Below are 16,133 nucleotides of genomic sequence, written 5' to 3'. Positions count from 1 at the left end.
AAAGCCAGCATGTCTCCCCCAGTCTTTGGAACTGGGATGAGAAGGAACAGATGACTGGACAAGAGAGAGGATCAAGGGGTCTCCAACAATGAAGCCATGGCAGTGGTTATAACCATCCGGTGTTCGTCTGTTAACACAGTGTAGGCATAAAGCTATCTTGCAACGACTCCCTCAAGAAGAGAGGCTTTACAAAGAGCAAAAGGTGGACAGAGCCCCGCTATAAGGCTCTGGCCAGTGATGGGGGCGGATCCTGGGCTTGGGCTAGGTAGGGACTATGTCCTGGAGAAGAAAGCTGGGTCACCTAAAAGAAAGCATTCAGAGTAGTAACACCCTGCTGTAAGAACAACCTCAGCGCACAGAAATCAGCTCATGAAAGAAGAAAAGATTTGCAGCCCACGCAACAGTGGGAAAGTCTTCATAACCTCTCCCAGGGGTATCACAGCTACCACCACCAGGTCCACTTCGAGAAGGACTGAAGCACCGAGCCTGAATAAAAGCCACCTTCTAGGCTCGTTCTTCTTACACGGAGGAAAAACCAAGGGAACAGCTTGTATTTTTGATTTTGCAAAATAACTAGTTTGGGGCAAGACTTGCTCAAAGCACACGGAGCACTTTTTCAAAACAGAACAAGGGGGAAGAAGGTCCCTTCCTATCGCTCCAATAACTACAATATTTGATCATTCCCATCATCTGAAAACTCACTCAGAAGGGACAGAAACAGCAAAGGAGAGGTCACGCAGTCCTTTGTGAGAAATATTTTCCCATGACATCCCTAAACATAAAAGACTAAAAAAAAAAAAATAATTATTATTTTGTTTTCCTGAAAAAGGCACCCAAGTGAAAGAATGTGTGGCTGGGCCTCAGCTCCAAGGACGCACCCAGTAGAAACTTGCTTTAATCAGGAATATTTTAGCTGCATGTTTTTGTTAAGAGTTTGCAGGAACAATGGGGAAAAGTGAAATTTGGTATTTTAATCTGGTTTTGCAATTATAGTTTTTAGCTTCTCATTTGTTGGCAATCACTAAAACATATCAGTTTGCGATTTAAAATTTAGCGTCTCCTCTAAGTTTGGTAAAACCTTCTGTCAGCCGAGAGCACAGGTTACAGCTATATGCATTTAACAAAGAACTCGATCAGCGCTTTTACTTTTTATTTAGAAAATAATGGCAGACAGTTTCTATTTTGCAAAAACTTATTAAATGATTGGTATAAAGCTATATATGGATGGGAATTGGAATTTAATTAAAATTCGTTAAATGCAATCTGCAGTGCACTGGATTCATAAAGAAGAAAAGTAAGATAATCGGGACGTTTTATATTTGAAGCTGATGTATTAAACACTGGAAACACCTATCTGTACCTAGTGAAATAAGCGGATTATTTCTGCCTTCTGTTCCCTCCAAAACTTTACAGGTAGCAGATCTCAGCCTCACATCTTTTTTTTTTTTTTTTTAGTCAGTGGAATAAGAAAAAACTCTCTCGCTTTTAAAAATCTCCACTAAACTAATTTTTTTTTTTTTTTTTTTTTTTTTAAATTTCAGTCTCTCCCTGCATCTGCAGATGATGACCCTGACGCCGGTGGTTCCCTGTACAGGCTCCCGGTACATCACCAGCAACTTCTGCCTCCGCACTGCTGTGACTTCGCTTTGCAGTAGCAAAGAAATATCCCTTCAATATATTTTTAGTTCATGGCATAACAAAGTATTGCATTAAAGATTTAACATTTTGAATTTAACTTAAGAGGTTTCACTTGTTTAATTTATTAAAAAAAAAATTTTTTTTTGATGTAGGCTAAAAAGAATGGGACTTGACTCAACAACGAGGCTTTGCACAGATAAATTTTAGATGTGCATGTGCATTGCTGCTGAAATAGAAAAACTATTTAAAAAGAAAACACAAATAAAAATCCAAACATGAGTTTAGGACCTAAGTAATAATAATTATCCTCCCAAAAAAACCCCAGTCCCTCTGGGTTTGCCTGCCTCTTAGTCACAAACACTCCATGGACAAAAGGCGGTTTCTCTTGCTCTCAGCGCTGAAGAGCCAGCGCAGGTACTACAGGGAATAGAAAACCAGATTTTATTCTTCCTCAAGGACCTGGAGCTGAATAGCCACTTAAGCCCTGCCCGCAGCCTCTGCTCCCGGCGCCGGGGGAGGAGGTAGGAGAGCGCGGCTTGGCTCGCCCAGCCCCGTCGAGTCTTCGTGGCCGCAAGGACAGAATAGGAACTGAGCAAATGGGCAGGACCACCATAAAAAACCACAAGCCAGAACCCCCAGATGGGCACCGTGGTTATAACCGACTGTCGTCACGCGCGTCAAACGGGGGTTTAGCATCACGCGACTTCAGCGCTCCCGCGGACCCGCAATGTCTCGGGGTGGGGGCGAGCAGGCAGCGCTCGACAGACCCCCGCATCACGCTAGGGACTGCCACCACTCATTGACCCCTCTTAAAACTCTCCTATGGAAACACCACAAGTCGAAGAACGGATGGTCCAGCCTGGTTAAGGACTTCTGAGCTAGCGAGGATTTCGGCTAAGGGGAGCTGGTCTTTGCACCCTCTTGCATACGTCCTCCTGGACTGGATGCGTCCAGTAAGGACACCACAATGGACGCGTCCAGTGAGGACACCATCTCTGTAGGATCAGAGTGAGTCTCTGCCTGTCCCCTTGTTAAATGCGGGCCCATGGAGGTCACTAGCACGTGCAACCTAGCATCTTGCACTAGCAAGCATCTTGCATGCCACCCCTTGGGTCCCGGGGCCGTGCCATCTCAGCTCCTCTCACCGGCAGGACCAAGCTGCCCCTGCGGTGGGGTGGCCCAGGACGGTGGCAGGAACCTCGGTGGGTCTGGACACCAGGGATGGAGAGAGCCACCCCGCGAGGGCTCGGCAGGGGACCGAGGAACAGGACTTCCCAACCTCAAACCTCACACGCTCCTGGACACCCGGCACCACGCCGGAGCAGAACCTGCCCACCTGCAGCGGCCCCTTCCCAAGCAAGTTTGGTAATTAAATTCAATGTCCCATGCCAAGCTATCCCACAGCAGTTTGGTGAGTAGCGCGACTCATGATAGATCGATAAAACGCAAGTACAGCTGCGCTAATTTAATAAATACCCCCCCATCGTCGCACCTCTCTAATAACAAGTTGTAAAAATTGTGCTTCCAGCCACTAAAAATGAGAACTTCTCTCCCGGTGTCTCTGCAAGCAGAAAGGGTATATTAGCTGGACCCATTATGTGATTCACAATCCTTAGAAAATAGGTATGCCTTTATCCGGGGCGCCTGTAATAACCCCTGCCTACTTCCAGCAGCCAAAAACCCCAACCCTCGGTAGGAACTGACTTTAGCTATTTAAATGCTTTATAAGTTGGGGTGGGTTTTTTTTTTTTTTTTTTTTTTGGTAATTGCAGAAACTTTTCCTAATCTGACATTTGTTAAAACCCCTTATTAGAAATTATGCATCCGCAGGAGAAAAAAAAAAAAAAAAAAAGGGGGGGGTGGTGGTGGTGGTGGTGGAAAGAATAAAATATAAAATAAAATAAAAATGAGCTGGCTTCACAATTACCAAGTCAGCCCATGCAGCCCTTCGCTATTGTACGGAGTGGCATAAACCCCCCCGGCGGCCTATCAGCTCCCTGGCAGGCAGGGGGCTGCGCTATTCAAAGCGAGAGATACAAGCTGCAGGGCAAAAACCTGGCAGCTCCCATCTGACCCCCCAATCCCCGGCTGGTGACAGCTCCAAGCTCCATGGCAAATTAGCCCTTCTCACATTACAATTGCAGGAGACAGATTCCATTAGCGGTATCTGAAATTGAGTGGAGAGCTGCTCCGTTATCAGACTTGACTCATAAGCGCCGCTATTAATCAGAGCTATGATAGCATTTATATATTTCAAGCTATCTGCCGCCGCTGTGATATTCCGCTACAAAGGGTTGATGGGACTTAGGGAAGGGAACAATGGAGCTTTCTGGGAAAAGCAGAGTAAATCAAGAAAGTCTGTGACTTCCGCACATTCTGAAGGGATTGCGGTTTACATAAATTTTCTCCCAATTGGAGATTGAGCTCTTCCTCATCTTACACATGGGATTTAGTTGTCACTCAATGGTAACAGCTGTGAAAAGGTGAAGCGGCCCACCGCTCAGAATATTGCCTCCGCTTTTAAAGCAATTAACCCATGAACAGGAGGATACCTGGTGATATCAAAGGGATTAGGCCAGGCAGTGCATTATTAACATTTCCTTGAACTAATTCTAACTCTGACTAGCTGTCAGAAAAGACTCTTCAGTCTTTAAAAAAAAAAAAAAAAAAAAGAGTTTTTTGCCCTGCTTCCCCCCCCTCCCCGCTTCAAAACGAAGCAGAGTTATTGCAGCCTAAATGCCTACTTTAGAGCAAAAGGCAAATGAACGGATTTGGTAACGTCTTCAAACAGACTGAACTCAGTGCTGGTTCATTATGGGGGACAAGGGGGGAAAAAAATAAATATACCTGTATATGAACATTAGTCAGAGGTCACGGCAGATATTCTTCTAAAAGCAAATTAATGCTTGAGTACCTTCGCTTCTTCTCCCCCTCCTAAAACTTCGTAACTGCCTGTTACTAAGCGTAGCTGCGTTTGAAATGGCCAAGATCTTGGTGCTGTGCTACAACGGCGATAATCTATGATAATCTGTAATCTGGAAAAATACAAATATGCCCTGTAAGGAGATTCCGCCTGCCCCAAAGCCCAATTTCCCACAATGGTCGAGGGGGCACCGGCATGCCAGGCGGGAGCGCTCCTCCGTCTTCCCCAAAGCATGCCCCAAAAAAAGGAGTCAAACCATCTGGGGATGACTCCCGCTCCACCAAAGCCGCCTACCCGAGGGACACGGAGCATTTCCCCACTCGTCGCAGGCAGCAGACAACTTTTCCCAGCACCAATTAGTTTTAGGGGAGCATCGGCCATGAGGTCCCTCCGGGGAGGACCACGAAGGTGACCACCCTCCTGGTGCTCCAACACGCCTGGTCCTTCTCAGGGACCTTCCCACGAGAGCTCCAGGACACACGGCACCGGAGCAAGAAACATCAGGGCCGTCAGGATGGTCAAGTGCCATTTCCAAAACACCTTGGTGATTTCAAAATGATCAAATTATTTTTTGATGATTTCATTATAAAACATGCGTAACGCTCCTTTTTGTTGGCGGTGAGAGAAGAGTTGGCTCCAGTTTTCATATACATCCATAGTGTGCTGCTTGGAAGGTTTGGGAAGCAGGGAATACATATATACATACATTAATATATATAGAAGTCCAAAACTTAGCATAATACCCAGAACTTCAAACCAAAGAGATGTGACCCGCTTAATTTAATGCAACGTTTTCCCCCTTTTCAAAAACCTGTGTACAATTCGGCCAGAATAAAACCGGCAAAAACTTACCGAAAGTACTTGGGCACCGACACCTTCTACTCTGCTACTGCCCCTGCGATAAATTAACTTTGTATATTTAGATACAGCAAAGTGGCCAAGCTATGAAAGGTATACACAGGAAAAAAAATACGCACTTAAAGCAGGGGAAAGCATCCTATTTCTCTTTGCAACAGAGAATGCAAAGAATGCATCATCTGTGCAGAAAATGACACTTTGGCAATCATATTATAAGAAGATAATTGGTTTACTTTGTAAACTTGCTATGCTTTGCCTCCCACAGTAAAACAAATAAAATAGTTGTTTAAAGAAACAATCCTACAGCCGCACTTGCTGCGTCCTAAAAACATAAAGCAGCTCCCCCCTCTTTCAAAGCAAAGATGAATTATTTGCCTCAGTTACAAGCAGTCCGAGAAAACTCTTTGTAAATACCATTTTACGATAATTACAAGCAATTTATTAAGACTGTGCGGGGGTGGGGGGGAGGCCCTCATATTTGAGAACTGATTCAAAGGAGTAAAGCGCTCATTTGGCGATAGTCTGGATTACTGACAAAAGGGCTTTCTGCATCAACGCGGGTCGACGTAACTTTGTTTGAACAATCTGGGCTTTAAAAAAATAATAATTACATGAATAATATAATATAATGAATAAACAAAGACGACTATGGGGTTGCTTCCTATCGACCCCAGCAGTGCCTGCGCGGAGCATCCCTCCAGCCATCACAGGGCAGAGGAGAAATCTGTTTTAAGGAATAAATTCAATCCTAATCCCGCACATGCCGTAACATCCCAACCACCACCCAGCCGCGGAGGGAACCGCAACTCTTTCCTGAAGCAGTAAAAGAAATTGTCCCGACCCGCCAAGGAATAAACTCAGGATATGCTTCTTAAATAAAAAGTGGGGAGAAAAAAAAAAAGAAAAAATGGGAGAGATTTACTGTACGGGGATGCTGGGAGGCACAGAAAAACCCCGCGAGGGTAAATAGCAACCCTGCCTGGCTGGTGGGGAGAAAAGAAAGGTTTTAGAGGTTAAGTTCAGGTCAGACGACAAATGAAATTGTAACAACCCAAGTGACATTGTATAATGTCTTCTTCCACTCGATCAATAGGGCAGCGTCAGCCCCATTACCATAGAGATGGCTTCCTCCCCGCCAAGGGTGGCTATTGTTTGAGGAGAGAGATTTGCCACTTGAACCGTGTTGCTCCCGAAGGATGTGTACTTCATCAATTATTTGTATTCCTAACATCTACATATTTTCATATTAACATCCACATTTCGTGCGGCACGAGGAAACGGCGCGCTTTTTTTTTTTTTCTTCCCTTTCCTCCCCTCTGGTACCTTGCGGGGTCACCCCATCAGCTAAATTTTAATTAAACTACAAAAATGCGGGGGGATTTGATAGACCGGTTTAGATCCTTTGTGAGTACGGACAAGCCCGGTTAAAACCAAAACACGCCGCCTTCGGATATCTACGGCTTTCACGCAGACAGTGCCAGTAAACACTTTGTGAAAGAATTTTTTTTTTTTTTTTAAGTAGATGGCAATAGAAAGAAAAAAAACTTTTTTTGCTAAATGAATGTCGTAAAAAAAGAAATCAGTTTTCAGGGGCTTAAAAGGAAAAATACAACATTGTAATTTGGAAATAAAACTGACTTACAATTCATTTCCAAAAAATCAATCGCTGCTAGGCTGAATAATTGATTCTGTCAGCACCCTGTATCTATGAAATAATTTTCTATAAGTCCTAACAGTTTCTATCATCTCTCAGTTCCAGGTTTTCCATTCTTTCATGCAAGTTTTAAATTTGACAGAAGCCACATCTTCCAAATCCAACAAAAAAACACATTAGACCTCTAGAAGTGTAAAAATAATTTCCAAATTTAGCCTGTCATTTCTCTCTGGTATTCTTATTTCTTTAACGCGATGATCACATCGTTTCCTACGCACAAAATGGGCACGCAAGGAACTGTCGCGTTGGTGTTAAAATTAAAAAGCGGGGCAGATCTTCACGGTAACTGTAATAATGGGAATAACCGTAATAAAATAAAAAAAAAAAAATCAGAACCCGCTATTCAAAACCTTTAGCAACTCCTTGCAGGAGTTTTTAATGTAATCAAAATGAGTCGCGCTCTGACGCCGCGGCTGGCACTGTGCACGGGCGGGCAGCGCCACTTCCAGCTCCCCAAATACGCTGTAAAATACAGGATATTAAATTAAATAACGCCGACTTAATTACACGTATTACCCAACAGTAAAAGCAATCACTTTAAACGCCTATAGAAATATTTGGGAATTACTCAAGCAGGTGGGCTTTGAAGCTGATGCACTGCTACGTGAACGGTGATGTGCAAAAAGCAACTCTGCTTCAGCAGAGGAAGATGCACCCGGACAGACGGACCCCGAAGTTCAAGTGAGCTCAGAGGTCTCGGGCTGTGCAGGATCTGTCCCCCCCCCGCCCCCCCCAATTTATTCCTGCTTTTATTTCTAGGTTGCTCTCGCTCTCTGGGAAGGTTTCCCCGAGGGGCGATGCGGCTCTGGGAACGGGTGGGAGAAAAGGGCTTTTGTCAAAATAATCTCGGTAAGGAAGCGTCCCGTCTCATCCCGAAACGCCCCGCTATCATTTCAGATTTTCCTGTTTGCAACCTGAAAACATGCCCTATTTTCCCTGCAAAAGAACATCAGAAATTGTTTGTACGGGTTGCGATAATCCTCTCAAATATGGGTCAGGCTGAGGTTAAGAGCAGCCACAACTTGCACATCAAAGACGAGCGGGGTTAACAAAACCCCCCAACCACGTGCACATCCCGATTGTTCCCTTTTCTCCCGAGGTTAGCAGTCCGGAGAAAACGGATGGGCTCCGGCCGGTCCCGTCCATCCGTGTGTGCGTGTCCCCCCTGCCGCAGACGGCGGCACCTACGCCGGGGGCAGGCGGCCGGCACCGATGCTCGCCCTGGTCCTTGGGTACCACCGGCAGGCAACTGCCCATCCGCCTCCGCCGGGAGCTGCAATTAAACCAAGTTCACGGTTTCCCGATAGGTGAAGCTCATCCTGTTAATTTAAACAGACCATCTGCATCTTTCGAGAACGACAAACTTCATTAGTTCTGGTTAGTTAAACCGAGCGGTGATTTGTGATAATGAGCCTGAACAACCTGTCACGTCTGTGTAAGGGAAAGGGAGCACTTTTTATTATTACTATTATTATTTAACAGAAAGGGAGGGGGAGGAAAAAAAAAAAAAAGAGGGACCTTTTGTGCAGGAAAGAAGGTCAAATTCAGATTAAACCGCTGTTAGGTTAATCAGAGGAACTAATTACAGCCGGAAAGGGAGGGGGGAACACCGGTCCGAAGGCCAGAGGGGAACAGAGGGAACCTTCGGAAACATCCCGAGCCGACGGGGAAAAGCCCCGCCGGCATCACGCCAATGACTTTACCTGAAAACCGTGTAAAAAAGCAAAGAGGCGGCAGCTGCTCCCACCAAGCCGCAGAGGAGATTGACTCGGTAGGCGGGGGAGCCGAGGGGCAGCAGCCCCGTCGCCAGTTTGGCCAGCAGCGTGAACAGGGGGTAGCCGGGAGGGTGGGCGACCTACGGACAGATCGATACGGGGTTGAAAAGGGGTGAAATTCTATGAAATCGAAAAAGAGAGCAGCACGCCGGGCTCCAGCGGCAGGAGCCGGGGGGGTGTCTCCGAGCGGCGCCTCTCCCCGACCCATCCTTTAGTACCAATTTTTAACTCCGCAAATATTTTTCCTTAGTGGATTTGGCTCCACGCCTCGCCCATAATAATGAGGCGGCGAGAAAAGGAGGTGCCACCTTTCATTAGCGTGCCTTAAAGGGCTCCTTGTTTGGGTTCACAGTATATTAGGGTCATTCAAAAGGCTGTTTTTTCTTTTTTTTTTTTTTTTTTTTTTAAAAAAAAGCAGCTTCTCAACTATTTTATTGGTTAGCAAGTTGAAAGACCACACTGCTATCGGATTACCACCGCGCTGACAGTCCTAAGGTCTTGCCTAAAGGGATCATGCACCATAATAAAGTTTATTAAATAATAAAACTTATTAAAATTGTTAACCCGATTTATTTTATTCTCCCCAGCTTATACAAAATTTGGGTTGATAATAAGCCAGCTACTGTATATACAGTAAAGGCTTTGCTTTATAATTTAGTTTAATTGGATTTAAAACTTGAAGTAAATTGTCGCGTGCTGTACTTATAAGTTAGTAAAAACTGTGGTTTGAAAATAAATTAATCTACTTTACTCCATGCTTAATTAAACTTCCTTAATTCCTAAAACTGTTAATGAGAGCATTGATTAAACAATAAAACTAATACTTACTCCAAGCTCATATGCGGCTGTGATCAGCTCCCCTGTGAAAAAATAATGTAAAACCAATAATTACTATTAGGAAATGACACTCCTCCAAAGTTTTCAAAATCCAAATGCTTGCATTGGGGTTTTGCATTAATTTGACTGGATAAAACTGTAAATCTGTAGAGATTTAACAGCATGAAATTTTCTAAGAATATTTTCTCCCTCTGATGTCATTGCACAAAATATCTTTTGTGTGTTTTCGCGAGACTTTTATGAACAGATAAGTGAAAGTATAGGTAGGCTCGGGTAAAGAACGGCCCGAGATATTCAAAATGCAGACATTTGTGCGTGCGTATTTTTAATTTAAAACCAACTGACTCAATAACTTTCAAGCAGTACAGCTTGCAACGCCTAAGCTGCATTGTCTCTTAAATAACCCGGTTATTTCTCATTAACCACCACCCCCCCCCCCGCCCAAGCTCTATAGTTTTAAAAGAGGGAAAAGAGAATCATCGATCGTGCAAATCTGCATCCACGTATTTGGGAACGCTGCTCTCCCTTGATGCTAAAGCAATTCTTGCAGCATCTGCTCCGCAAGTAACTCTTTTACCTGCATCCAGCTGCCGCTCCCATTAGAAACACCGGTTAGATTTTGCATTTCATTTGTATTTTACGCCAAGACAAATAACTGCCGCAAAAAGATCCACGTTAGCATCATAGTTAATAATACTTGACGTTTTTAGAGCACTTGACACTGAAGCATTTTGCAACACTCCCGAACGGCGTATATTAAATACATTCAATAGGCACAATGCATTCAGGGATGAAGGGCACAACCAAGGGGCGACAAAACGAAGAATTACGGCTGGTTTTCCTTCTTTCCCTCAAATTTTGCGATCCAATTTTGCAGAGCTTGGTCTTAGTGGTCCTGCTAATTTTGCAAGTGCCAAAGTCACGGTGGCTTTGTCCCATCGTTAGATGGTAAAGACGCAAAACGAAGGGCGCTGCTGGCTTTAAATGCTAAATTAACAGTATTTTAAATTTCTGCTGGTTATTACGCCCTTACCACCCAACGCAAAGGAGGAGGGTTGTAAAAAAGGCACCTTTAAATACGGACATTACAGTCAACAACAGATTTTAAAAGGAAGATGCAAGTCAACCCGCTACTGGTGCTGGCAACCGCTGTAAAATCACAGCTATCGCCCCGCGCGACGCCTGGGATCAGCCCTGCGGCTTTCTGCACAAAACCCCCCCTCAGATGGGGATTTTACTGTGCTTGCAAAACGCTGGCTATTTTTATTGCTACTCTATTTTAAGAAAGTTTCAACCTATTGCAAGACGGCCCCCCCCCAAAAAAAAGCGGATGCAATGGGAAAACCACGTATCCCGAGCTGAGCCCGCTGGCGGTCGGCAGCTCCGATGTTTCCAGGGCATGGCGAGGTTGGGAAGCAATCGACCCTCCCTGCACGCAGCAAAAGACGATGCTAATAAAGGAATCCCTAAATTCGGCGTCGCGGGGGTTCCCCAGCACGTGCTGCTCTGCGCAGCGGCTAACGGCGGACGTCCATCGCCCATCGTGGGGATGCTGGTCCTGAGCCAGGCATGGCTTCACCTTCATTAAAGTCCTTCTGGGATACGGCAATACGTGCATCTAAACCGGCTAAAGATTAAGATTAAGTTCACGCACGTTGCTGTGATATTGGTTCAGATCGTGGGCAAGAATAACCCCAAAGCAACAGACACAAACCAACCAGCAAGCTGAAAAAAAAAAAAACAACAAAGGAATAAAATACTGGTGGATGCCATCGCCAAGCTTTGAAAGCCAACAGCACAACTTTGCCTCATAAGAATTAAGGTAAAAAAAAAAAAAAAAAAGAAAACTTGCAAAAATAAAATCCCAGGCTGCAGGCTCGTTGACTTCCACTGGGAAAACCAAAACGCGCAGCTAACACCCGACACTTCAGACAGGTTAATTCTCCATCTCCCACCCACGGGCCTGGGCCCCACTTAGGGTCTCTCTGGGCTTTACGAGCGAAGATACGGGCTGTGTAAGGGCGGAGTACTGCTACTAAATGGCGAAACACACCCAGGAAGACTACAGCATCCCCGTTTTGCCACAAACTTGATGTCAATGTATTTCTCGCGGGAGAAAACGACCTGCGGCACCTTCAGCCGCCGGCTCAACGTGAAGAGTTTATTCCCGCGTAATCGTGGTGTAAATACGTTTCTGACCGTCCGGCTTGATTCCCCAATAAAGGGGTTCAGGCAACGGGCCCAACGCTGCCTGAAAATGGGTTTATCCCCAGCAAGGTTGGGAGCTGATGTCTGAAACATCAGAGGGAAGGTTTGAGTTGTGGGGTTTGGGTTTTTTTTTTCTTTTAACTCGAGTTTATTTGATCCCTTTTTAAGCTGTTTTAACATCTGCGGATGTTTCCGCATTAGCTCTACAATTCATTCTCTCATTTCTTTATTATAACACTAACACGAGAAAGCTGCCAATGAAAATACCTATTGCTTTTTACGTTTTAGGATTACCGCAAACTTCAGGAACAATTAAAAATATACCGATAGCTTAAAAAAAAAAATAATATAATAATAGGCTCCCTGCCTGAAAGCAGATACAGCAAATCCTTAAGCACCTCTTTACTCACACAAGTAGCTTCAGTGCTTTTGATGGCACAAGTTTGAGCCCCGTGCTCAGGCACAGGCAATTTAATCGCCTCGAGCGGGGACGTGCAGAGACCTTCGAGGGGACTCCGGCCAGGCGGCAGCGGTGGAGCATCCCGCGGGCCACAAAAAACCAGGGGAATAACCCAAAAAGTCTTAACGCAACGCGTTGGGGTGGCTGCCGGCTGGGAGAGGCACGAGAGGACAGCGGGGACGAGCCCGTCTCTGTTCAGCTCCAGTAAGCACGTGCAATTCAGGCGGCGGGTTTAGAAGAAAATGCAAAAAAAATTAAAATAAAATAAGGGGACATGGGGAACGAGGTTGCGGGCTAGCTGGGGGACACTGTGCCAAGAGACTTCCTCCAATATAATTCCCTCTAAAGCGGGTTAAAGCCCCAGTCCCGGGGCACCTCTCTGCTGTGCCCCTGTTAGCAGCGCACACGCAGTCAGCCTCCTTGATACCTCTGACAAAAGTCATTAGCAGAGAAGTGATGCACGCTGCACGTATATATGTGCATTTCTATACGCACAGCAGCTGCGCTAGGAAGAATCAGGATGCCTTCGGAAATTAGGGAAAGAGCAATCCCCCTCCTGCCTCCAAAACGCGATGAAATAACCGCGATAACCTGGGGAAAGCGGGGGGAAGCCCATGGCTGCTTGCTCTACTTTCCGGGATAATTCACGTCAAGCAAGGAACGAATCCCAGCATCGATCCACCACCTCATCGGGAGAGCCCGCATCCCGCTTTGTAAAGGGTGCTAATGGTTATTTGCATCCCAGAGGCAAAACTCAAGCTCGAGCACAATTAAAAACCAGGTTCCCGAGGTTTCGCGCAGCACGAACAGCTCGGAGCACAGGCACCCTGCGTACGTACAGACACGTGTTTCCCATCAGGGAGCACCTTAAAAGACAAAATTGTACCAACTGTAAATATGTCGACGATCACGTATTAACTGATACGACCAGAAGGAGCAAAGCCGGCCCCTTTCACAAACTTGGGAGCGGAAGCAAAAGCCACGAGGGACAACACACCGGCCAGCCTGGCCAAGGCACGCCTCGTCCGAAATGTGGGATGCAGGCTCTATGGAGAAGGGATTTAAAAAGAAATTCTTTTAATACAGCTCTGACAACAAGGTGCCTCCGATCCAAACACGGGAACGGGGAAAACGGACAACGCAAGGTTGCACCGGTGCCCATCTCCACGGGAAAATCCCTGCTCTGAGAGCTGGCTAACCAGGATGAGCTTGGTGTAATGAAAACGCAGCTCCGTCCCGTTATCTTTAAATCCCCGCTCACCTTTACATTTGTGTGTGAAGAGCTACGCTGAACACACGCTGCCTTAAACCCCGCTAGACATAACCAGCCCGCTTTCACCAAGCAGCACTGTCTTTCACGTAACTTTAAAGGAGAAATAACAGCAAATTTCAAAGAACTGTAGTTAAAACATATCTCTCCACACATACTGCAGCTGTAAAATATAAGTACCCATTAAAAGCCCGTTTATTTCTAGGAAATTTTAGAACCAGCGATGGCCAAGAGGCACAGAGTTAAACAGACCCACTCAACGCTCTTCTGGGATACGAAAGAGGAAAATATTCTGGGTACTTACTCCATCAAAATAAAATCAAAGCACTCCCAAGAAAATCCAAGCCCTCCCATTCCCAAATCACAGCTGCGCACTACAGAAGGAAGGCGCTTTTAAAGCGAGACCAGACTAAACCAGCAAAACCACAGAAGGACCAAACAGGAGAATTTTGTCCCGTCTGGTGGGATCGGCAGCGCAGAACACAAAATGTCGGACAGTTTGTCCCTTCCAGATAGGCAGATCCAGAGATTTCACTGCTGCGCTGGCTGCGGCTCCACGTGCCAGAGAAAGCCATACCACATCTGGCAGGACAGCACATCTGCCTTCTGACGCCACCAGCTGTCCCCGGGGCTCCTGACTAAATCCTTCGCTGAAAGGCTCGGAGAGGCGGGGGGAGAGGGTCGGCTCAGCACCGGGTGGCCAGAGGGCACCAGCCCCACGGGGTGACCACACTGCACTGACCCCAAGGGGATGAGCCCCCCAAGGCGTGACGGCGGTGCACCAGGCTCGGTGGGGCGAGCACCCCACGGGTGGGGATGGCCACGGCCCAGCTCTGGGGGTGTGCCGTCCGACGCAGGGTGTGACGCACCCGCCTGCGGGGTGCGGGCCCCCGTGGGGAGGTCACAATGCACCAACCCCAGTGGGGCGAGCAACCAAAATGTACCGGCTCCGACGGGGCAAGCGATCCTGTGGGGTGACAGGGACCCTATGGGGTGACAGCGATGCACCAGCCCCTGTGGGGTGACAGGGACCCTATGGGGTGACAGGGACCCTATGTGGCGATGGCAATGCACCAGCCCCTATGGGGTGACAGGGACCCTAATGGGGTGACAGCCATGCACCAGCCCCTATGGGGTGACAGGGACCCTAATGGGGTGACAGCCATGCACCAGCCCCTATGGGGTGACAGGGACCCTATGGGGTGACAGGGACCCTATGGGGTGCTGGCAATGCACCAGCCCCTATGGGGTGACAGGGACCCTATGGGGTGACAGCCATGCACCAGCCCCTGTGGGGTGACAGGGACCCTGTGGGGTGCTGGCAATGCACCAGCCCCTGTGGGGGCACGCACCCTATATAGTGATGCAACCCTATGGGGCGCAATGCACCAGCCCCTATAGGATGAGCATCCCTACACAGTAACTGCGATGCACCAGCCCCTACGGGCCGAGCGTCCCTACGCTGCCACCTCCCCGCTGGGGCGACCCCACGCCCCGGCCCCACGGGATGCCCCGCCGCCCCTCCCCGGCTCGCGGGCGGGCTGGCGGCGCTGGGTACGTTACCCGCATCCCCGCCGGGCAGGGCGGGCGGCAGCGTGGCCGTGTAGAGAGCCGCCACGGCAGCGCCCAGCGCCCCGGCGGCACCGCCCGCCCCGGCCCCGGCCCCGGCCCCGGCCCCGGCCCCGGCCCGAGCCCCCGCGCCCATGGGGGCCGCCGGGCCCGCGCCTTCCGGGTTCGGCCTCGCGGGGCGGGCGGGCCGTGCCACTCCACCGCCCCACGGGGGGGGGGGGGGTGGTGTCGGAGAAGCCCCGCCCCGCCCGCCTTCCCGTTCCCCTCGGGCCTCCTCCCCAGAGCATCCGGCATCAGCGACGCTCGGATAGGGAACAGACATCGGCTGCGGGCCCGCTGGGGCGATTCAGCGCGGCCTCCCGCCTTCTTCCTCAGCCCTCCCCTCGCCGAGAGGAGTTGGTACAGCCGGAGAGGGCGGGGCGGAGGAGCGCCCCGCGGTGAGGGCGGCAGGGCGGGACCACTGCGCGGGGGCGGGGGGGCGACACGGACGGAACCACCACGGAGCGGCGGGGGGGGAGGAACAGGGGCCGCGGCCTTCCCCGCCCGCCCGCCCGCGGTCGCTCCCTCAGCGGGACCGGCCCCGCGGCCTCCCGGTACCGGCCCCTTCGTGGCCGAGCGGGACCCCGGCCCTGTGCCGGGCCGGGCGCGCCGAGGAGGGGGCACGGCGGGGTTTGCCCACGGTGACGGTGCCTCAGTGCCCATGGGCCGGACCCGGACCCGGACCTGGGCCGCTCCGAGGCCTCCTGAACGCCCAGCTTTGAAATGTATTTAACTACCGCGCTCCCAGCCTGGCTCAGCGGCTTCTGCCCGCTCTCGGCCACCACAGGCCCAGCCCAGCGGCTCCTCTTGTGCTGCTGGAGCTGGAGGCAGCGGGGCGGTGC

General features: G+C 48.8%; 1 protein-coding gene across 5 annotated transcripts in view; it reads right to left on the bottom strand.

Moving 5' to 3' along the window:
* TMEM260 (transmembrane protein 260) overlaps positions 1 to 15,417 on the bottom strand; it is a 34,553-nt gene extending 19,136 nt beyond the window's left edge. For 3 of the 5 annotated variants that reach the window (XM_075753268.1, XM_075753269.1, XM_075753270.1), the window contains exons 1-3: positions 15,247 to 15,417; positions 9,737 to 9,768; positions 8,837 to 8,988 (exon numbers count right to left, since the gene is read on the bottom strand). In XM_075753268.1, coding sequence (XP_075609383.1) covers positions 8,837 to 8,988; positions 9,737 to 9,768; positions 15,247 to 15,388 — 326 coding nt within the window. In that variant the 5' untranslated portion in view covers positions 15,389 to 15,417. Of the gene's footprint in view, positions 1 to 1,993; positions 2,056 to 8,836; positions 8,989 to 9,736; positions 9,769 to 15,246 lie in introns of those variants that run through there. The other 2 variants (XM_075753272.1, XM_075753271.1) reach the window with 2 other exon arrangements.
* Positions 15,418 to 16,133: the final 716 nt, after the last annotated feature.

Source organism: Balearica regulorum, chromosome 5, assembly GCF_011004875.1.
Source record: "Balearica regulorum gibbericeps isolate bBalReg1 chromosome 5, bBalReg1.pri, whole genome shotgun sequence".
In the NCBI taxonomy this organism is placed as follows: domain Eukaryota; kingdom Metazoa; phylum Chordata; class Aves; order Gruiformes; family Gruidae; genus Balearica; species Balearica regulorum.
The sequence above is the reverse complement of the archived record's forward strand: the minus strand, read 5'-3'. Positions and strand labels throughout refer to the sequence as shown.